At 31.3% G+C, this 24580-nt stretch overlaps 1 protein-coding gene across 1 annotated transcript in view; it reads right to left on the bottom strand.

The window, feature by feature from the left end:
- Window positions 1-23265, bottom strand: part of nes (lysophosphatidylcholine acyltransferase 3 protein nessy) — an 81192-nt gene extending 57927 nt beyond the window's left edge. Inside the window, exons 1-6 of the mRNA XM_085825590.1 lie at window positions 23111-23265; window positions 13536-13643; window positions 9727-9833; window positions 3250-3343; window positions 3120-3157; window positions 2907-3014 (exon numbers count right to left, since the gene is read on the bottom strand). Of these exons, the coding sequence (XP_085681716.1) occupies window positions 2907-3014; window positions 3120-3157; window positions 3250-3343; window positions 9727-9833; window positions 13536-13643; window positions 23111-23213 (558 nt within the window). The 5' untranslated portion in view covers window positions 23214-23265. The remainder of the gene's footprint in view (window positions 1-2906; window positions 3015-3119; window positions 3158-3249; window positions 3344-9726; window positions 9834-13535; window positions 13644-23110) is intronic.
- Between the last annotated feature and the right edge of the window lie 1315 nt (window positions 23266-24580).

Here is a 24580-nt window from a genome sequence, read left to right as displayed (position 1 = left end):
TGTTGGAGGGCCATAGATCCGTTTTGATAAGCTTGAGACCTGAGAAGAGTCTTTCCACACTAACTTGAATAGGAGGAAGAGCTGTTACTGTTATGGCTTCTACTTTTAACTTTTCAGGATAGATTTTTATAAGTTCTAAAAGAGGTGTCTTGCAAGCACAATCATATTTCTCTACTTCTTCAAACGCAGTGTAGAAATCTTGTTTGTATTTTTTTCATTTTTTTATATCTGAAAGCTCTTGTTTTTTTACTTTCATTCGCTCTGCCTTAGGCTTTTCAACATTATCCAAAAATATTTCTCAAAATCTAATTCATCAATGGAAAAGGATGAGACTCAATTGCAATGTCTGCAAATTGACTGTCCAGATTCAAATTCTCCAATTGTTCTGAGAATAATTTCATTCTTAATGAAAGTTCATAGATGACTTTCTTTGCCTTTTTAATTTGTTCGTCATCCAAGAAAATTTGGTGTTTCGGTTTTCCATATATTAAACCTAGCAAGATCTCATTGTCTAGCAGACTAGTTTTTCTTTCCTTCATTGAAGAAATGATTCCTTCTGCAATAAACCCTCCATTTCAGAAAGAACAAACATCCCATTCTTGCCTCCTGTCAATTCTTCAGATTGCAGCTTTCTTGTGGCCGTATATGGTTTAGAAAGAAGAGTTTCCAATTCTGCAAGATCATTCCACAGTCTTTCTGTTAGTGAAACATTAGGGTTATCTACATCTCCTAAAAAAGTTCTTAATTCTAAAAACCTCTTTATCATCAAATATGTACTTCCTTATCGCATTGCTTGATCAATAATTGCTCCTTTTCCTGCTCGCTTCCTAAGAATAGCATCAAATTTTAGGAGTTCTTGCTACTATTGCTGCTTACCTAAATTTACCGGCGAGATTTGTAACTAAATGAATCAGTTTAATCACTAATGGCAAATATCACATCCCTCCTCCTCCCTTATATTTGTTTATTAATAGGTCAATAAAATAGAAAATAACTATTTATTAATGTATACTGTTCATAAATAAAAATAATAATTTAGCTTGTCATTAATTTTTTTTCAATTCATTTTAATTTCATTTCAAATTCAAAGTGTCCAACAAAAACTGAAGTTGGAGTCAGAGTCGACCTGTTTTTAGCGACTCCAGCTACGACTCCTTTCACCCCAAAATCTGTTTGATTCCGACTCCATGACTCCAACTCCACAGCCCTGATATAGATAGACTTGAAGAAGAAGTTAAAAGTAAACTGGAGTTAAAACAAGGTTATTGCTCCACAATATTAATATTAGCAATTGTGTAAGAGAAGTTTAACACAAAATCCAAACATATCAAAATTTAAATAAGAATTCATAGTAGTACAAACTCTAAAAATAAAAAGGAAAACGCAAAAAGGAAAAAATATATAAAAATAATAATCTCTTTTCACTGAAACACCAATTCAGAACTCATCAGGAGATTCAAAAATATATATATAAAAAAGAGAAATAAATTTTCTAAACAAAAAAATCCATCATTTAACCTGTATTGCGCACTAATCGATGAAGTCTGAACACACCTCTACATTAAACTGCCATGTGATCTGAAATGGAATTCGGTATAAAAAGGTCAACTGTGTCGCCACTCTCTCTCTTCCCTTCTGCTTCCAGATGCTTCTGTAGCCTTGCTGCAAAGTTTACTAATTTTCATTCTCTAAGAAGAGATAATCTGTATAAAATTGGGAGGTGCATAGCACACCCACAATTATAATGTGCATTAATTATCAAAGAATTATTTGTGGAATTTAGGCCATGTTAATAAGTTTTTTGGTTTATGTGCTTATCGTTCTAACTACGCAACAAAGTCTTCAAGTTATGATGCAATTATCTCTGAGGCCAATCTGTTGCAACTCTCACCAAGTCATCTTATTTCAATAATAGAGCAGTTTTATTACAATAATGCAGCAGTTTTATTACATATAATTTTGTTGCAGCCGATTGCAACCAAAAAGGGAGGTGCACAATTACATGTTATAGCAGTCTCATATATAAAATTTCAACTTTCTGAGGCTACTCCTTTTTTGAGTAATGAGAGATACATATGTACGTACATACAAAAGCTATGAAAAAATCTCTTCTGAATTCATTTTAAATCAGCTTTATAATTTAGTTAAGGTAAAAGAGTCCTTTATTCTGTCCTCACTTTCAGATGTCATGCAAAAACATTGTGAAATTGCATTTGATAGCAGTCAAAATGGACATGATAACCAGAATTTTTCGTGATTACAATACATCCTTTACTTCATACAAGGAAGTAATTACTGAAATAAACTGAATAAAATACAGAATTTGTATATTAGCTGGCCACAAAATGACTTTGCAATGATAGGTATGAAGTTTGATACAATGTAAAATATAAAACTTTTTCTTAGTTAAAAAAAAGTTACAGCATACTTGATGATTGCTTTATAAAACTGTATTTACAGTTGACTATGAAGCCCTCAAATACAATACTTGAATTCCAATGTCCAGACTTTTAAGAACTTGAATATAATTAAGACTTTAAAAGAGAAAGCATTAGCCTCGTAGCACATACACCCCCCTTTTTGATTAACAACAGTTGGCATACAAATTTTCATTAAATTTGATGAAAAAATTTAAAGCTTTCGAATGCTTTTCTGGCAGAACTTGTACTTCATGACTGTAACTATTCCAGACTATTATCATACAATTTAAGATTTTAAGCTGTTTTTTTCTCGTTGTTTCTGATAAGAATTATTATTAAATTGGTGACTTTGATAGTAACAGTAGGCACCAGCAGAAAAATCACTTGTACCTGGCTAACATTCAACCAGTAAGAGTAGTTAAAACATTATGGCATTAATAAGAAATAATTGCCATAAAATATTTTCCATTATTTTTCTCAACTTACCTGCGGACCAACCATGAAACCACCGAAAAAATAAGTATGACCTGCAACTTCCAATAATGTGGGACACTTTTTTAAGGCAGTCTTTTTTTGATCATGAGGCAGTTTCTCCTGTTTAAAAAGGATACTTTACTGAGAACCTTAGCAATAAACAATAAATCATAATTTAAATTTCTCAATATATATACATCAGAGATAAAAGTAAAGAATTCTTACTGGATCTTTCTGTCCATCATACACATCAAAAGCCAGCCCTTAAACCAATAAATTATGAGTTAAAATATAATTAATTACAACAGTTCAAAAATTTTTAATACTTCATATACAAAATACTGAAAACTCATACCAATTAATCGCAATGTTAATACACATTGAGGCATGCTCCATTTGATATCGTAATCATCAGTTCCAGTAATATAATAACCGAATATTAAATATCCCTAAAATGATCATTTAAAAAACAATGAGCAACATATAATTTGATAGAAAGTCAACATGTAATACGAATACATGAATATAACTTTTCTTAAAAGATTTATTTCATATACATTATGATTCATCTTACAACAATTTTTGTATGTGTCTTACAGTATTACTTACAAATGACTTATGCGCATACACGCATAAGAGACAAAAATAGAGCATTCACTATTTTTTTTTTATTTTAATTTGGAACAAGAATAGCAAATATATATAAATACACTGATGAGCCTAAACATTATGACTATCCCCACATTTTTCAATGAACTCGGCTTAATAATGTGAAGGGCACGATTGAGTGGGAATGGTATTTAACTACTGCTTAAAAAGGTAAGGCATCATTCTTGCACTTATTTTAGTGAGTGATGGGAAAGGCTACTGTTCTAAGTGAACTTGATAGAAGGCAGATTGTAATGGCCCGAAGACTCAGAACGAGAATCTCCGAACAGCATGACTGGTAGGTTGTTCACAATCTGCTGTTGTTAGTATTTATGCAAAATGGATAAATAATGATAAAACCAGCAGTAAAAGCTAACGTGTTGGCCATCCACGTCATCAAAGAACATCGGAAACTGTCCCGCTTGCAAAATCGGCACCAGACTGTGGCTCAGTTGACAGCCCAATACAATGCAGGTCCAAGAGCAAGCATTTCGGAACACACAGTTCAGCAGACACTGTTAGATATGAGACTGCATAACAGACATCTCACTCGTGTGCTTCTGTTGACCAAGCATCACTGTCAACCAACTAAGCCTGCAGTGGACGCTGGACTATGAATCAACACTGGACCATGAATAAGTGGAAGACAGTTACCTGGTTGGAAGAATCAGGATTTCTCATTCATCACGTCAATGGTCGTGTCAAAGTACGCTGTCCTCCAGGCGAACAGTTACTCCTCCCTGGTACAGCAGACTGGTGGTGGCAGTATTGTGCTTTGTGGGTTATTCTCATGGGCAGCTTTGGGGCTCTTAGTTGTAGTAGAACAGACCATAAATGCTGGGGATTATCTGAACATAACTGTGGATCAGTAGCACCCTTACAAGGTTACTGTCTTCCCAACTGGAAATGGAGTTTTCTAATAGGACAATGCCCCATGTCACAAGGTTCAAATTATGTTGGAGTGGTTCGAGGAACATAAGGATGAATTCCAGGTAATGCCCTAACTTGCCAGATCTTAACCTGATAGAGCACGTTTGGGATATCAAAGAGCGGCAGCTTGGAGTTCAAATGCCACCATGTTGGAATATCTCAACTTTGCATGAACGTTGCTTAGACATTTGATACAACCTATCTCCCTCATCTACCAAGAACTTGTGGTATCCATGCCAAAGTAAGTTGCAGCTATTTTGCAGGCCTAAGGTGTCATGCAATTTAGTTTAATATACAATAGTCCGTTTTAAATTTATCAGTATCCCTTCTACAGGGTGATCAAAAAGTATGCACGTAAAGTTTGTTGGTTAAATGCACCAAATATAAGACATATAATACCGTATATATCTATAAACACTGTATATATTTATAATTATTAATGTAGATATATAATTATCTAAAAATCATATAGACATATAATATTATATATATCTATAAATATTTTAAATATTTTTATCGCATTTTTCTAATCTTATGCAATGATTTATTTTATTTATTTTGCATTTGTAGCTGCAAGTTTCCTTATATAAGTGTTTATTTTTTACATGAAACTATTGATCTTTCAATTTTGAGTATGGCAATAGTTAAAAACTATAAAAATAGTTTATTCATTCCGGTGAAGTACTGTCTGGTTCACCCGGGTACCTGAGCATAAGCCCTACTCCATGTAGAATACTTTGAAAATTTCGAATGTTAATAAGCGCAACCTAAGATTTCATTTTTTCTTAATTTTTTTCATTTTTTATAATTTTTTTTAATTAATTAATAGTTTGATATAGACTACTACTATTTAAGCCAGAAAGCCGTCGAGCTGGTGAATGAGTCATGGAATGCAATTGTTAATGCATGTGAAGCAAGTGCGAAATCAATGGTGCCAAATATTAAGATATTATAAGTTACAAGTAGAAGGAATTCAAGATATATGAATAATCAATAAGAATATACAACATACAGAGCCATTGAGTAAAATTATACAAGGTCACATAATCCATACATTAAGGATGGCAAGAGACCTGTCCTTGTTGCTTAGATCATTATAATCATAGTCTGGAATTTTAATTGCCGGATTGCAGAGCCTTTCGTGAAATTTTTTCACAATTTGATAGTAATATGATCTTAATGCACAAATACCCAGTTCCTCATGTATCTTATTGTTTCTGATATACCACTCAGCATTGACAATCTGTCTGAGGGTGGAGTTCTGAGCAACTTGTAGCTTTCCTCTGTACTTGTTGCAAGAGTAGCCCACACGGGACAAGCATAACAAAGTAGTGGATGCAGAATAGATTTACAAATGAGTAATTTGTTGTCTATAGATAAAAATAGTTTATACAAAATGCAAGATATATACAAAAATGCCCCCCATGGGCCTAGCTAACCGATTCTCCCTGAAGCTGCACTACACCAGATGTGCCTACATTAGACTATCAAATACAGCTTAAAGAGCTCAAACAAAATGCTGCTATTATTAGTTGCTATTCAGGTGTAAGATTTAGTGTTAACTGAACTGTGATTTAGAATTTAATCTACACGTGATTCTAGTAAAACATATTTTTTGTGTGCCATCAAGGTTAGGTTATTTAATTACGGCAAAGCCTCGAGGGCTATCTGCCTAAGAGGAGGGGTGCCTTCGTGGAGGACTTTCTAAGGGAAACTGGCTCGTATACACGTTACACATGAGGAAAACCACGAAAACACTCATGCAGCCAGCCCGTTCGCGGGATTCGAACCTCGGACCGAACTACCAGTGTTCAGCGACTTTACCGCTCGGCCGCTGGTGGGCGTGTGCCATCAAGGAACTGTTTGATATATGTGTTCAACTCGAACCATTTTTTTTTTTTGTTATTTATTGCACCTTGTATGGTTAATTTTATAATAAATTGCTAATTTCTACTTGTTTATCTAAAACAGGAATAAGCAAATACTTTTAACCCCATGCCAAAAGGCCTTTTTTTGCACTGCATCATGCAGGCAAGGCTGCAACTATCTTTTGCACTGCTCCTATTTATTTGCAAATCGCGATGGAGGGGAGAACACCCTCTTTGATCGAAAGATTTTTTTAAAAAAATACAAATACACCAAAAACGAAATCTCTAAATTAAAGCTTGTAAAAATGAAAAGATTACAATGATATATACACAGATATGTAACGGATGCATATGCTTCAAGCATATGTAATGTTCTCAGCTTGATTAATTGCTAATTTAGTTATGTGTGTATATGCATATATTCACTTAATATATGTGCACTTGTGCTGCTGATTTCAGTAGTTTGTGCAGAAAATCGGGTAGGAAAGAAATGAAAATGTTGCTGCGTAGGATTTCATAATGGGCTATATTAGCAAAGAAAAGGTGCATTCAGACCACAGGCCAGCTTTTGCTCGCCCCTGATCTAGAGTAATCATTTAGAGAAATATCAACAAATCAGTAGCTTACAACAGTACTTATTCTAATGTTTATTGCCTTACATCAAATCATGTCTTTACAACATATGCTCAAAATAACAGCTCTGTCCAGTAATGCATACGCATGCTCTTTTTATCACATTTGAAACCACTTTTTAAAGCACCTTTTCACTGATGTTAACTGCAATTATAATGTTCCTTAAATTCTCCAATATATGTGATTACATCTATAGACCTTCCCTTTAAGATACAACCCTGACACACAAATACATACACACACACACAAAAAAAAAAAAAAAAAAAAAAAAAAAAAAAAAAAAAAAACACCATGGATTTAAAAAAACAAAAACAAATCCAGTAAATGCAAGGGCCACATTCCAGTAATTTTGTAGTATGTGATCAACACTGTTGGTTATTTACCTCAATCTAACTTTTGGTTAGATTGTGCAACTAAAATGCTATTTTTAAATTCGAACATGCAATAAGAGGATGAGAAAAAGGAATGGCTAAAATAACAAGCAATTTTAGAACTACCATCTTAGAAATGGCTAACTAAGTAAAAGTGGCAAATCATATATTACCCATAACCCTTTTGAAATGGCACAGATGACAAAAATCTTGTGCAAGAAATACATGGTTTCAATATATGCGAGACAAGTGACATCACCTTGCTCCACTTAAGTTCATTAACTTAGAGAAGCACAATAAACTGTGTAATGTCTTTATACATTGCATTGTTCACCATAATTTCAAATACTATTCAACGATGAAAATTCTTTTTATTTTTGAGGAAAAGGCATGTCTGCCTAGCAACAAAAAGAGCTCTCACCACAGGTGGCATATATGCTCAATGTTAGTGCTTCTATAATGCCAGCTACTTTTGTAATAATAATAGTTATAACTGCAATTCACTTTGTAATAAGATATTTATTTGATGTGCAAAACCTTTTAATCATTCTGCATAATTTCTTCAAGTTTATAAGAGATATACCAATCACAAAATGAAATATTGCTGTAGTCGTACAGATGGAAACAAAGATTATTATATTATCTGTAGCAAGGGATTCATTTCCATCAAGCATGTTACTGTTAATTGATGCATATACTTTTTTTATTGTTTGTTTAACAATAAACTTTAATGAGAAAACAATTCTTGATTATTATAAATTATAGGCACAATCATGGATAGGTAAGTCCGGCATTCTCTCCGCCGGATGAGAAAAACAATCTCTGCATAACAAAAAAATGGCGACGGCCCTTCAGCCAACAAAATCGGACCGTCCCATCTGACATTCAGGGTCAGAAGTCCCCTTCTGCCCTCGCTGTCCTTTCTCTCCACTTTCTTTCTTGCTTTTGTAATTACTTCAGTCCAACAAATCACCCAGCGCTCGCCAATGATCGTCCGTCCTGTTGGACTAACAATTTTTTCCAGCCAGGCTTTTCCTTCTAATGGGGCTATGAGCATTACACCCATATAAATGCCAATACTTCAAAAATTCAAATACAAGAAAAGGGTTAATAAGAATGAATTTTCAAGTATTTTAATGAATAAATAAATTTCAATATTAAATTATTTGTATTATGAAAGCAAAATTCTTTTTTAAACTTGCCCAACTCGGATCATTCAAATTTGGAAAAAAGAATAAGAGCAATTTTGGTTAAGCTATATTTAAGATTGCCCCCTTGGATTATCGTGAAGTTGTTGTTTCATTTATAGTAACTCGAATAGTTGAATGTTATGGAAACCCTATTATGACGTGATTGGTTGCGTGACTGCGGTGATGGGAAAATATTTGTTGGATATCAGCTACGAAGTACGTCGCATATTGTGTGCTGTGTATCATAAAACGGCTGCTGGTAGTAAAGTAGGTGTTTAGTGTATAGAACGAGAGAGCAGAAGTTTTCTTTTTGAAGTGGTTGAGGATAGAAGAAATGAAACTTTGTTGGATATAATTCAATGGAATTATAAGTGCTGAAGACACGGAAATTTCTAAATAAGGTAAGTGAATATTTCCTTTGTGTAGTGCTTAGGTTATATAAGATGAATTTACTTTTTTATGTAATTTCATTTTTTGATTTAAAATGCAGTTTATCGAGATTATACATTTTTTTTTTTTTTTTTATTTGACTCTAGTGTAGAATTGAGTGCCTCAACTTTTTAAGTGAAAACAGATCGAAAACAGGGAGTGTGCAATGCCCAGTTTGTGCTGTTTGTGCTATTTTTTTAGTGAAAATAGGTCGATGTGTAACATGGGTACCGAATTTGCAGCTCTTTGACCTAATAACAAGAAGAATTGCACAAACTCAGTGTCCATGTACTGCTAAAAATCACCAAGAGGCACCTGTAAATATATTTTTACTGCAATTTTTGTTTTTTAATCTTAGAAACAGCAAATGCAAAGTAACTATCTTCACACAAATACCAATACTTATAGATGAGGCCCACAGAAGGTAAACCATCATCTAATAAATCTAATAATAATTAATCTAATAAAAAAACTGCAATAGAAACTGTACATGGAATTTCATAAACTGCTGCAAGAATTTTACACTTCATTAATCTTGATATTCTTTACCTTTCTCTTTAAATCTAAAAATTCAAAACAATATTTATAAAAAAAATGTTTTAAGTATACATATAATTATACTACTTTATAAATAAATTTTTATGTATAAATGTATTACTAATTAAAATGATCATAAAAGAAACAAAATATTCTACAAATAATATAAATGTTTTTTATATAAAAATACAAAGATAGATGGGGTAAAACTAGGGTTCCAACCTACCATGAGAAAAGCAAATGAAATGACAACTGATTTAAATGTACCACCAATGGTAACAAGAAGTACATATATAATGATGACACATGCAACAGAATGAAGGATATCAGTTCCTGTAAAAAAATGAAAAAGTCAGGTATTTAAAAAACTAAATGCAGAATTGTACATGAAAGCAAATACAGATCAGATAACTGCAAATGAATACACTAAAAGGGAGGCTTTTTAAGTTGGCTTTCAATTTATTATCAAATTCCATTTTCACTTTTAATAATTCATCTAATTTTCAGATAAATTAAGAAAGTTTTTATAATTTCAATACAGCAAAATTTTCACAAAACAGATTTTTTCAATAAAAATGTTCTCCATTAAAATATTGAAACATTAGTGAATCTGAAGAAAATATCTCATGATACATAAATTGATAACAATCCAATTTATAATCTAATAACTGAAAATTATGAATTTAAAATTTGAATTTTATTGCTTTAATAACTAATAATTCCTCTTAAACTATTATTTCTACTGAAGATAACAAACAACAAAGAGTTAAACCTGAAACAAAACTTTGCTCTTTACCTTAAACTGAGACATTTCATCAGATAATACAATAAATGGCTGATTGTTTGAAATGTTTTTATTCACAAAATTCTCTCTTTGTGTCTTGTGTTGTTTGGTCTAACCATATGACTCTTCGAATTATCCCCCAATGAAAATGATTTGATAGAATATTTTCAGCAATGTGAAGTTCCTCGCAAGAAATCGAAAATGTTCAAATCTTCATGATATGAATCTTGATATCGCGACAAACAGTTTCCACCTGAAATAAACACTATTTGACATGAGCTACGCCCCTTTTATAATTAAATTTATACTTCTCATGCTATGTTATATTATTTGTTCTTATGATTTTACAGTATTGCAAACAGGTAAAGGAAAAGTACCCTCCAAAATATATACATTTCAAAGTTTAAAATTTATAAGTATGCCATTTAAAGGCTAAAGTGAAGCATAAAGTGCACACTAAATTTAGTAATTTCATTGTTAGGTAATAATTTTGATCTGGTAATTTCGTTTCTTACATGATGATTATACATGAGAATTCTAGGTACTTGCATGCTATTGCATCCACCTTATTAGAAGTCACCAAATGTTCAGTATGTGCCAGACTTTGGCAACCATGTCAGACATTGCCATTTTCGAACATATTCTTTTTGTTGTATTCTAAATGCTTTTATTACCAATGCATGGAATTTTATGCCTTAATTTTAACATATGCACTTGTGGAAACAGCGCTTCTTCAAGAATACAGAATTTTGAAGCAAAATCTCTAAAGAGAACGAGCAGATGCGTTTGATTAGCTTGTGCTGCCAAGGTTTCACAGCAATCTCACAGGTCACTGCAATTCTCCTCCTTTTTTTTTTTTTTTTTTTTTTTTTCAAGTGAAAACAGATCACTGAATACTTGAAAAGAAGAATAGTGCAAAAAACTTAACGAATGTAAGTTATTTTTTTAATATATTACATAATCCTTATTTAAAAATTAAAATTTTTATTTTAAATTCCTGAAGAATGTTGATCTTTCATATGTTGATAATGTTTGCCAGCTTACAATAATTGTCAATACTTCAGGAATCTTTCTGAAAATAATTGTGAGAACCAACTTGCACTTGATATGTAACTTTCACTTTTTCATCTGTAAAAAATGCCAGATTGTACCAAGGTGGTTACATTAATATGCAAGTACCCAATTCTAGTCTGTCGAGCCTTTTTTTTTTTTTTTTTTTTTTTTTTTTTTTTGGTAACTGGAATGGATGTGATTGTAAGATATTATTTTGTTTATTTGTTACCTTCTATTTGTTATTTTTTAAATTGCAATTTTTAAACAGTGAAAATAAAACCATTTTATTACCATGATGTCGGTGCGCTAAATAACCAAAAGATATAGTTTAATTTTTTATTTTACGATTTGGAATAAAATGACAAAATGCGCTGTAGTGCTGCATGGGGATTTCTGAAGGAGTTTGAATATTCTATATGGAATGATAATATGCCTTTCCATAAAAGAAAGAATCGAGTGATGGTTTTGAAATTGCAAGTATAATGATGGAATTCACAAGTGTAATGATCAATTTCATTTTTATCTTGTCAAGCACATGTGGCACAAGATGCAAAGAAATAATCCTGTAGAAGAATTTTCACCATTTATAAAAGCCGTAAAGACAGTTTATCCTCCATACGATAAATTTCTGGAAAAAGGTAGGTATTTTATAATTATTATCTGTCATATAATCCTTACTGAATAATTTATAACCGATCATAGCAGGTGTGTGTGTGCAGCTGACGATATACAATTCTGATTTATTTAAACCAAAACAAATTGCCATGAACGTTGGAAGAAAAACAGTAATGCATCATAGAATATATTGATAATGCTTAATAAGCACAATCTGTGCAATTCTATTTCTCGAGCAAAATGATTGCTGTGTATGTCGTACCTGAGAAGAGTAGTATCAATTTATCATATAGTATGTATAATACTTAATGTATCATATTATCCTTATCTTAGAATTAAAATTTGCATTTTAAATTGCTAAAGTGTGTTTTCTTTTATCACATTAACAATGTTTACCAACTTACAATGAATACTGATAGCTTAGCAATTCTTTTTGATAAAAATTGCTAGTCTTCAACTCGCAGCCTCCAAGTAACTTTCGGCCATTTTAACATACTTATTATTTTTTTAAGTGATTAATTTATCAGCTCAAAAAAAAATTTTTTTTTATATCTGATAATAAATAATTATTCAATCACTGAAATTTATGAATTATATTATTTTATACACTTATGCATAGATTATTAGTGTGTATGCACTCAAAATATTTTTTTATTTCTTTATTAAACCCACAGAAATTGAAATTAAATAACTAAGGATTATCCTAAAAATCTTCAAGATAACTTTGGCATCTTTCAACTGTTGTCATCTTTTGGCCACTTTTCCCAAATGGCAATAATTTTTTTTTTTTTTTTTTTAAAGGTTTCATTAATGAGAAAATTAATTCTTGCTTAAGGTGCTACAAATAAAAAAAATTAATTTTATAATTTACATTTTCAATGAATGAAATTCTCAGTAAAAGATAGTACAAAGAGAATGGATATATAATCCTTAAAATAGCTTTGTGCCATTTCAGATATTTTTATTAAAATACATTTTTCAGTAGATTAAAAATGGCCTCAATAATTCACCAAAGTCATGAAAGATTTCTACAATTTGCTGTCTTAGAAAAGCTGCTAAAATGTGCTGTTTTAGATCTTAATTAGACATTTTAAAATTAGGCCTAAGCAGTAAATACAAAAAAGATTGAGAATCACTGCATTAGTGCTTAAATTAACTAATGTATTCTAATAATGGTGATATGTGTTTAATTATTTTCTACAACTGCAGAAGTGTGGGAAAAATTAAGTTTATTGCAAAACTTTTGTGGAATACTGTATGTTACCATACAATAAACCCTATTTGATATTTTTTTTAATTTAGTTTTTGTTTAAGAATATGTAATTTATTTTTAAAAGGTACTTTTTCATTTTTTAATGTCCAATAAGTGAGATTGTTGATAGAGTTTTTATTCAAACAAAAGATAACAGAAAACTGAGGGGAACAGCTCATGAGAAGCCTCATCTACATAAAAGCATTACAAATGAAGGTAGTTTAAGAAACTTCGACACGGCGAATACGAGATTTCTCCCTTATACTGAAGCATAAAATAATGTATGGCATTTTATAATAATTTACAAAACATGCATAAAATATATACATACCATAATTGAAATAACCTAGAGATAATCCACAAAAAACGAAGAATATATGCTGTACAGTGGAAGACTTTCCAAATAAAAAATTACGATGTAAAAGTGCCAAAGGATAACCTAAGGGAGAAAAATAACTTATTATAAAATAATTATGAAAAATCATTAATCATTTTAGACAAAACATAAGTACTGCTCACTTGGTTCACAACTAATAAAATAATGAACGCAGCATCAATTAACCTTCTCAGTTGCATTACCATCTTTAACTTATTATAAGATTTGTTGAACTTAGGCACAAATCCTGGATATTAATGCAGTAAGAAAATTTGAAAAATATGGCTAATTTAAAAGCTGCCAACCTTAAGACCTCTAAACAAGTTGATGAGAGGAAAAGTAGGGCATAAAATTTCACAATTCTATTGCCTGAAGTGTTTTTGATTAAAACTGGAACAAAGCTATGTAAATTTAAGTGATTCTTCACTGGTTCCCAAAGCCTTTTATTCACAACTGCAGCATATATCCCCTAAAATAGTTTTAAAAATTTGAAAATAAAACTCCAGAAATTAACCCGTAATTAAACAAGCAACCATACAATGATAATATTTATGATTATTGAAATTAAAGTTATTCATATTAGCTCTTATTAAAATTTGTTATAAAATAATATGCTGACTGGCTTTTTTTACCTAAATTCTTCTACATCTGCTTTAAAAATTCTTTCTTTAAATTTTAATTATAATACATCACAACTTTTTTGTTTGTTTTGTCACACATTATAAGCTTTTCATCAAAAACATATTCTGATTTTTTATACAATTGACAAAAGAATTCAATAATAGCTTATGCTCTGAAAAATAAAATTAAATATTTAAAGATAAAGCAAATCTATATTAACAAAATTAGGCTAGCTAAAATTATCTTCACAGCATTCTCCATAATGTTTAGTTATTAAAATTACCTCCACACACACACTGAAGTTAGCTTTGCAAAAGTGTGCTATGAAATGCTAAATATTCATTATGAGGATATTAAATTTCAAAATTTATACAATTATATTAATATTTTATATGAAATACATACAGCAAGTTCCAAATTATAGTTTATTTCGACAAGTAACATATAATTTCAGCATTATTTCCCCCAAGTCATCAATTGTGTAAATTAACTAATCTTATTTTCAATAAACATACATATATGGAACTGGGACAAAACTTCAAAAATTAAACCATTGCAACAAATACCCTCATTTGGGCAAAAAATAACAAATATATTCTTATCACATAGTGACCTTTGAATTATACAGTTTGAATTGCATTTATACATAGTTCTCCTTCCCCAAATTGAATATTAGATCTTTTGCAGATTGAGAGCATTGCAAAAAAAAAAAAAAAGTAGTTAAACTATAAAGCCTACAAACATATACAAAAATTTTTAAGTTAGGAATATTAACATGTTTTATCATTTTGTTACCATAAAACAAATATAATTCTGTTAAAAAAATTTCACCAACACACTAGCACAAAATGACTTGAAGACTTCGTATCTTGTGCCACCCACAGAAAGTGAAATGTACACAAATGCAAATTTTAAAAAATTTAAGAGCTGTTAAAAAAATTTCACCAACACACTAGCACAAAAAGACTTGAAGACTTCATATCTTGTTCCACTCACAGAAAGTGAAATGTACACAAATACAAATTTTAAAAAATTTAAGAGCATACTAAAATATTTACACTAATACCCTCTTCTATTAGAATTTCTACTAAGATCAATCACTGTGAATATGTGCTCAAAATATGCCATGTGACCTGCAAATTGTTCAGTCATGTTCTCCTGAACAATTTGTTAATTCAATAAACTGAATTATTACAATTAAACATGATCATATGAAGTTTTCTATATGTTTAATACATACTTTAACACGACTCAAATTATGCTTGCATTGCTTTCCAGAAGCAAAGAAAAATCACATTTATTTGGAGATAACTTTCAATTGCTTGATGAACCTCTAAATATTTTATTATAAAAATTTATACTTTTCCCATTTACTACTGATAATAAATTTAACATGTATAATATATTGCAACAGACAAAAGAACTTTAATATACATGCTATATTAGATCCATTAATCTCGGAGGCAAACTATCTAAACTTACGATATGCAAAAATGAAGTGCAGCATTATGTATACATTTCCTAATTTTTACAGTATGCTCTATCAGAATCCTCCCTTCCTCCTTTACCTTTCTTTAAATGAAAGATGAAGCATATAATGCAGACAAATATACAAAATATATAAGTTAATCAGCTCTTTTGTGAAACCAGTAATAGCAACCTTACTAGCCCTATTTACACAAAGCCTAATTAAACTTTTTGAAAAACACATTCCTTCCATAACTGGTTTCTTTAGATGGAGAAAATGGATTCAGAATCTGTTTCATGTACATTGTGCAAAAAAAGGGGGGGCAGTTCTATATCTCCCATTCTACTGACGAAATTCAAATTGTGTTTTTTATGTCTCGAAAGCGCAACTTAGGATATATATTAGATTTACATATAACACTATTCTAACATATGTATTTTGACACAAAATGCCAACTTTTTTACATTTCGATTCTATGACTCAAATTATGCCAGACTGCCAAGTTTTGTAAAAATCATACGAGTAGTTTTCAAAAATTAGGGAACTACTCTGATATGCGCCCTCAAGTCGCCAAACATTTTTGGCGAGAAACTTCACGCTGCCATATTACTATCTAAATTTTTTGTCTATATTTTGAACTTTAAGCCTAAAATGTCTCCAAAATCGTGGTTTTCGCACATGCAAAAATTACGTTTTGAACACACGATTTAAGCTACAAATCCGAAACAAAAATAAAAAATTTAGATAGCAAAAACGTAAAGTTTCTAACCAAAAATATTTGACAAGAATCCATGCACACAGCGACATGTTTTAACTTTAAAAAAGTCTACGAATGGCACAATGTAGGCAACGAACGAATTTACAAACTACGCACACCTCGCTTTAATAAATTAGCATAACAACAATAAATTTCAAAGAATACCATGTACACAGCATCCTGTTTAAACTTAAAAAAACATCTACGAATTGCACAATTTAGGCAAGGAATGAATCTACAAACTACGCACACCTCGCTTTAATAAATTAACATAACAATAAATTTCAAAGAATACTGTGTACACAGCATCCTGTTTAAACTTAAAAAAACATCTACAAATTGCACAATTTAGGCAAGGAACGAATCTACAATCTACGCACACCTCGCTTTAGTAAAATAACATAATAACAATAAATTTCAAATAATACCATGTACACAGCGTTTTGTTTCAAAAACAACAACGACAGAAATTCATGCTAAATAACCAATGAACATAACATTCTACAAAATAAGAACAAGAATAAAATAAAATGCACTTACCATGAATTAATGCTTTTTTGAGCAGCAGAAATGCCAATTTCATACCGCCTTTAACATGCCGCCACGTAATCACTATCGTATTTACATGACAGCCAGACACACTCCAGAAAATTCATACTATGGTTCACAAATAAATAAAATCACAAATCCCTACTTCTATCATACACAGGCATTAAAAATAATCTCCCAGACCCTCTTTCCACACCTCCAAATACCCATTACCCCCCAACAGGGTGGCCACAATGATATTTCCTTTTGCCGAACTTCAATTCAACAACTTCTTTATCTTTCCCTCCCATCTTCTCAGACACAGACGCGAATCAACGAGCTCCAGCTAAAGATTGTTCAACGTCAACAGGGTTGCCGTAGAACATGCAATCGCACCAAAAACCAGCGCAGAACACATATCGCCACATTTGGTGAAATTAGGGCGTATATCAGAGTTGTACCAAAATTAGCTCTCAAAATTTCAGCTCCTCCACATCAATTGAATTTGGCAAATATTTTTTAATATCTCTTTGTTTAATAAACTTTTTTGATTTTTCCTTTCACACTTTAAAATTTAGATTCATTCACCCCTTTTTGTGTTTTATTTTTTTAATTTAAATTTTAAAATAATTTTCATAATTTTTTTGAAAAAATTTTGAATTATAACCTATAAAATTTTTACCATCATCTTAAAGTAGGTATAGTTCTAAACATACCTGCAAAAAATTAAGTGTTTTTATTCAAAATTTTCTAAGACACAGTCAAAAGTCTTTAGTCCGGACTTGTCGGGACTTTGGCGATTCCAGATTATCGTTTTTTCCGGATTATAGATTATCAGTTTAAATCTGGTAAGATGGCATGCAGAAATTATAAAATTTAAAATATGAAACCGTAATTTCTGAAATAAAGAGCAATTATGATCTGAAGGGTATCAAAATTTGCAAAAAAAACTTTATATTTATTTGTTTACTTTATTAAACATTTCTTTCAACGCGCGCATGCATAAAGCATACATTACGCATAGTCGAAATTAGAAAATTGCAACCAAAAAACTATTTCATATGTATTCGTGATATTTATAATGACGAAGAATCCGATTTAAATCATATCAAAGACAGAGTACATCGAGCTGAAATACTACATTTAGTAAGGAATTATAAGCCGAATAAAATAAAAACATCTGCCCTGAAGATAAGGATAGTGCTGACAGATCAACTTCCAGTTCATTGCGCGCCGTGACATATAATCAAAATTTAAAGGGGAGTCTATTTCAAGGTAATTGCGTATTCAAAGAGAAAACACTAGGACGTGTACACCAGCAAATTAGCAGTAATTGAGTTTGTGCTAACGGAAAAGACAAAAAGATATCATTGCAAGTTAAAGTGATGAGCGACTATTTCTCGACTGTATGGTTGTATAAATTTAAATTACTTCGTAGAACATCATATCATAAACAGAGCATCCCATGGTTTCTCAGTCAAATTATTTGAAGATTTAGGAATTTATCCAGTGGCATACATGGATATTATCTAAAGACGAACTCTCTTGATGAAACCAGTCTTTCCTTTCATCTCATACCTTCAAAATGTCTAGCCTCTAAAGACTGATAAAGGCTCTGACCAAATACTGATAAAATGAATTGAATTCGATTATTAAGTTACTGCAAAGCACGGATATCTGCCCAAAAAAAACGATAACTTCGTGAAGAACTTTCGAAGTGAAAGCAATACGCATTACACATGAGAAAAACCACGAAAATACTCTGCTACCAGCTCATTCACCGGGATTTGAACCCCAGAACGAACTACCAGTGTTCAGCAATTTTATCAATCGGCTTATTTGTGAGCCCTTTTAAAATGGAAGGCGATTTTATTTAAAATTAATACCAGATCCAGATATATCAAGATGTTTCGAAAAGTTGGGTGCTTTTAATATACTTGCAGAATGCCTGATAAAAAAAGAGCAAGCCATTAACAAGAAAAAATATAAAATAAAGTATTTTTTTAATTTTATTATATTTGATTCTTGCGATTTCAAAAATAAAATATTTGACTAAAATATGAATAACACATTAAGAAATTAAATGTAAGATGATAAAATTGTGTAAAGCGTTGGGCACAGTGTTAAAACAGTTTTAAAGCAATGTATGCAACTCGTCCTAAATGAAAATATTGGATATAATTGTACAACTCTCTTATTTATATATCTTTTCTGAACGGAAGGCGTGTTAACTGTGCTTCTGAAAGGAAGGCGTGAAATGAGAAAGGAGGAACAAGAAGACGAGTGGGGCGAAGGAAACTTTGCACCCTGGTTGTTGGACAGGAAGGTTCGATCTTGTTTTGGCAGAAGGGCAGTCGCCATTTCTTTTGTTATGCAGAGATTGTTTTTTTCATCCAGCGGAGACAATGCTGGACTTACCTATTCATACTTGCACCTATAATGTATAATAATCAAGAATTGTTTACTTATTAAAGTTTATTGTTAAACAAACAATAAATGGGTGTAATCATGAAGCAAATGAACCCCATGCTACGGTATAATACAATGATTCTCATCTCCCTTAGCACGACTATGGCAGTCAACTACAACGGCGTAATTGGTTGCGGTGAATTTGAATCATGAGAAAAAATTTCGAAAGTGTGTGTCGGATTTTGGGTAAGGGCTTGTGTGTGATGGATAAGTATGTTGTTATTTGTGGTTTATACGGTAAATCGGCCGAATGTGGTAAGATTAATTTGAAGTTTCTGTAGGATTTAGAATGAAAGGGCAAAAAGCATTAATTGACTGGTATGTAAATGAAAGTTTACTTAGCCATTATTAAGTGTCCTGTTTGGAAAAAGGAAATACGTATGGTCAAACATCGGATAGTTTTTACTTATTTTTTTAATTTATATGGTGACACCAGTATACAAATTCTAGTTCAGATAATTTTAGAAGTGTTTGGATGTTGTTAATAAATTTTGTTTGACTGAAGACACGTAAATTCAGTAAGTGGGTGGGTGTTTCCTTCGTGTAGTGCTAAGATGAATTTCCTTTTTTATATAATTTCATTGTCTGATTTAAAATGTAGTTTATTCAGATTATACATTTTTTCTTTGACTTTTTTAGTGAATATAGTTCGATGTGTACATAGACAAAGTCAAGGGAGTGCATAAAGCCTAGTTTGTACAATTCTCTGATGTTTAAGTAAAAATAGGTCGATTAGTACATGGATAAAGGGAATGCACAATGCCATTTTTGTGCAATTCTGGGATGTATTTAAAGTGAAAATAGGTCGATGTGTACAGCCTAAATACCGAGTTTGTGCAATTCTTTGTCTTGTTATTTTGGCTTTGTGTAGCGCAAGCCAAAATAACAAGTCAAAGAAATGCACAAACTCTTTACCCATGTACCACCCAGTTTCGCCAAGGGGTTCCCTAAAATAAACTTTTACCGTCCGATTTTGTGTCGATATACCTATGTTAGAATAGTGCTATATATAAATCTAATATATATCTAAGTCGCACTTTTGAGACATGAAAAATACAATTTGAATTTCATAAATCTGCCCAGTAAAACAGAAGATATAGAACTGCCCCTTTTTTTTCCCTCATTGTGTAGATATGCACAACATTACAATTCTAGAGAAAAATTTTTGCTGGGTTACCTAAACTGAGAAATTTTCTGCTTCTGCATGACATATATCTAAGAATTCTTCCTTTATACTTCTAGAAGGAAAACATTTGGAAAAGCTTGTGTTTCACATCTGTTACTCTGATGACAGACTATAATGCTTCTATCACCAGTAAATTATTGACTGCAAAGCTTCAGAAATCAAAAACTGAATGTGGAGATTCTGCGAACATATTTTTTCCACTCAATTTTATACTCTAGTTCTATAGTTTTGTTATGTGCTTTTCATGACGTGAAAAATGCTAAGACATAAATAAAGTAAGAAAAATACAATATTAGAACTCTAATCATCTACCAGAGCTGCTTTTACAATATGAAGTAAGCTAGATGGGAAAAATGACCCTGAACTGCCTATCCTAAATTAACAATTAAAAAATGCATCTCAAGATATCTTAATGAATAATATTTACTTGATTTTATCTAACTTTTTTTACATCCTCTTTATATTTTTAAACAGAGCTTAAATTGCACCGACTTCTTAGTTTCTGGGATAAATCATAATTCTAACCGTTGCACACCACAGCCTAAATAAGAAGGCTGTGTCACTTCTCCATATAAGTGAACAACAATTTCAGCAGAAATTTGATCTCTAAAGTTTTATTTTTAATAATAAAATTATATTAAAAATCAGTTCTCACTTTTAAATGCATGTCTCTTTTCCCTTGGAAGACAAACCCTTGGATGAAGGTCCTGACTTTTAAGGAAAGAGAACCTCCCCCCATGTCAAAGGTTTATTTCTCTAGAAAGTACAGTGAATTTATGACAGTGAGAAAATTTTTCATTCCAATGCTAGTGTCTTTACGCAGAAAAGAGCAACTACAGAGTTTTTGGAACTATGTAACCAAGAGAGGGAGAAAAAATGATCACTTGTTTTTTTTTTTTTTTTAGCTAACCTTGGATTCAAGGAAAATTTGTTTCTTTATCACGTTCTGCTTAACAGAATTACATTGAAAAAAGGTTATTGTCACAAAACGTAGGACTCTTCTCTCTTCTTTTTCATACCTATACATCCTCTCTTAAAATTTTCTCTGTTACTGTTTATAGCATTCTCCTTAGTCTTATTAGTGATGCTTCAACCATTTTAATATTTTTCATTGGCATCTCTAAAAAAAAAAGTCTTTATTTCTATCATCCCTTAAAGCAGTACATTATAATCAGAGATTAAATTCAACCACAGACCAGGTGAGCTATTTCTTAGTTTTTGTGTGAAATTGTAATTCTAACCTGAAGTCAAGTTCCAGTACTTTATTTTATTATTTAATTAGTATTATTTAATAATTTATTAATTTTTTTTACATTTTGTTAATTTTATTATATAATTATTCTAATCATTCATAATATAATTATTCTAATAACAATTCTTTTAATAACAAAGTACTGAATTTTTTAATTATTAATTATTTTATTTATTTATTTTTCTTCCTCTTTTTTTATTATCTTCCATACGGCTCTGGCACTTCTACTGTGAAAATTAAGCCGTTTTTAAGTTTTATAACAATTAAATCTAAAAAAAAAATGTTGCAAATTATGAGAATCATGTTTCCTTTATACAAATCAGGTTTCACAAGAAAATGGTGTGCAAAATAATTTTGTGAAAGCAGATCTAAATGTATATACTATATGATAACTACTTTAATTTGGTGATGGAAAAGTGATAGCAAAAATAATAGTGTGTTACATATGACCTAAAAGTATTATTAATTTCAATTATTACCAATACATATTTTCACAGTTTGAAGTTTTCTCATTAAACAAAATGTTCTAGTAAAAATTTAGGACTAAATTTCACTGATAAAAAGTGGCCTACGGATTCTGTTTGAAAGATGTTTAGTTTAGTGATTATGGCAAAGCCTTGAGGGCTATCTGACTAAGGGGAGAGATGCCTTCATGGAGGACTTTCTAAGGGAAACTGGCTTGTATACACAAAGATGTTTAGTTAAAACTGTATCATTTACAATTAGGTACAGAATAGAGTTATTTCGAAATGAGTTCAAAGAGTGTCAATTCTGCATAAACCACGTTTTGCAAAATTTAAGAACACTATAAAAACGATTTCAATACTAACTATATTTCAGAGTGCTTATTACACTCAAAAGTAACATTATGTTTTCCTGAAATTTTTAGAAGTGCATAAACAATGTTAAAAAAGGCATTAGAAACAATTCAAAAGTGTACATGCTATAAACTTTCAAGAGTCTACATACTTATATAGTAAACTTTCAATGAACGACATCGAAACAGTCCGCTTTAAAGAATTAAAAAAAAAAAAAAAAAACCTACGTAACATACTAATATGAAACAGTGAAAATAATGAGTTTATGAACAATTATAATGTACAATTTTTAATTTTGATTAATATACACACAGTATTAAAAATACACATTTAAGTATAAAAATTGCTCTTTTGATCTGGTAAAGATTCTACCTGATAATTAAGCAATACACATGTCTTTCGATTACGAATGTTGCACTTTGCATTCTTACCCAATAATATAGTAAACAGTAACCTAAGTGCAGGCTCAGAGGCCCCAACTATTTCTGCTACATATCCAATTGGACCAACACCGCCGCCTCTGGATGCAGCCATATTCCACGAACTTCTGATATTCAGCAACCAGTCAGCTAACGAGAAAATACTGTGGACCTTACAACATTGCTGCCAGATTTCAACATGCACTTTCCGTAGCGACGTTACCTTGAAATGAATATGTTACACAATTACAAGTTTAGCAAAGATCCCAATCTGTTCTAGCAACAATGAAAGGATTATTCATTGATGCAGAAACATAGCTAGCATATTTTAAACTACTGAACAAATAAGTGAAATAAAAATGCAGAAGTAACATTTGATGCTACATAAAAGATATGATTTTATTTTGTAGGTATTAAGAAGCTTTGATTGTCAAGATTAATTGTTACAAAAACGATTGCGAAACGAAGTAAGCATATGTTTGCAGTTCTATGTCCTGGATCATGATTCGTTTAAAAAATGCTCAGCAAAACCCCGAATTTCTATTATAGTGACTAATGGCGATGAGTTCTATTCGAAGGTGCGTTCAGAATCACAGACCTGGACGAAAAATATGACATACTAAAACGAGAGCAGAACACTAGTTCACTGTATAATTTCCTAACTGATAAATAATATTAATTCAGAAGTCAAACAACAAAAATCAGCGTTATACCTACAAAATTTTCACAGGACTAGTTTCGATGGTTTTACCGAACCATCATCTTCAGTTTGCTCTTCAAGTTTGCTCCTCCAAACTAGCCCTTGATGAAGAACTAAATTATTTAAAAGCAATAGCTATTGACAGGGGTTTTTCACCCAACATTATTAATCAAGCAGTTAAAAAATTCTCATCTGAACACACTAAAAGCCACACTCTTATTTTAGGAGATTATAAAAATTCTGTTGTCATTCCCTTCTTTCCATCAATTAGCTATAAAGTTGCACATATTTTGCAGAAATTTAACTTTCGGGTTGTTTATTCTCCCATCAATAAAATTCCAACTTCTATACTCAAGGACCCCATTCCGGATATGAATTCCTGGGGTATTTATAGGATTCCTTGCCAGTGTGGTTTAATTTACATTGGCCAAACTAAGAGAGCCTTAAAATTTCGCGTCAAAGAACATGAGGCATATGTTAGAAAAAAGGAAACACAGAAGTCTTCTGTTGCTCAACATTGCTGGTCCGAAAATCACACTTTCAATTTTTCTGCTGCCAAAATTATTCAAAAAACATCTTCCATTGGAGAACTGGATTTTCTAGAGGCATTTCACATTCATAAAAATCTTTGTGTTCTAGTTAACGATCCTAATTCCAATCCAAATTAGCCTTCGGCTTTTAGAGAAATTATGTTTTAGTTCTGGTTTCGCCAACAGATGGCGCCACTTGCTTATTCTTGTTCAGGCTTTCTTTTCTTATCTAATCATTATTTCCTATCTTGT

This window comes from Stegodyphus dumicola, chromosome 10 (assembly GCF_044657685.1).
Source record: "Stegodyphus dumicola isolate Sdum_Otavi_A_Nest chromosome 10, ASM4465768v1".
NCBI classification, from domain to species: domain Eukaryota; kingdom Metazoa; phylum Arthropoda; class Arachnida; order Araneae; family Eresidae; genus Stegodyphus; species Stegodyphus dumicola.
The sequence above is the reverse complement of the archived record's forward strand: the minus strand, read 5'-3'. Positions and strand labels throughout refer to the sequence as shown.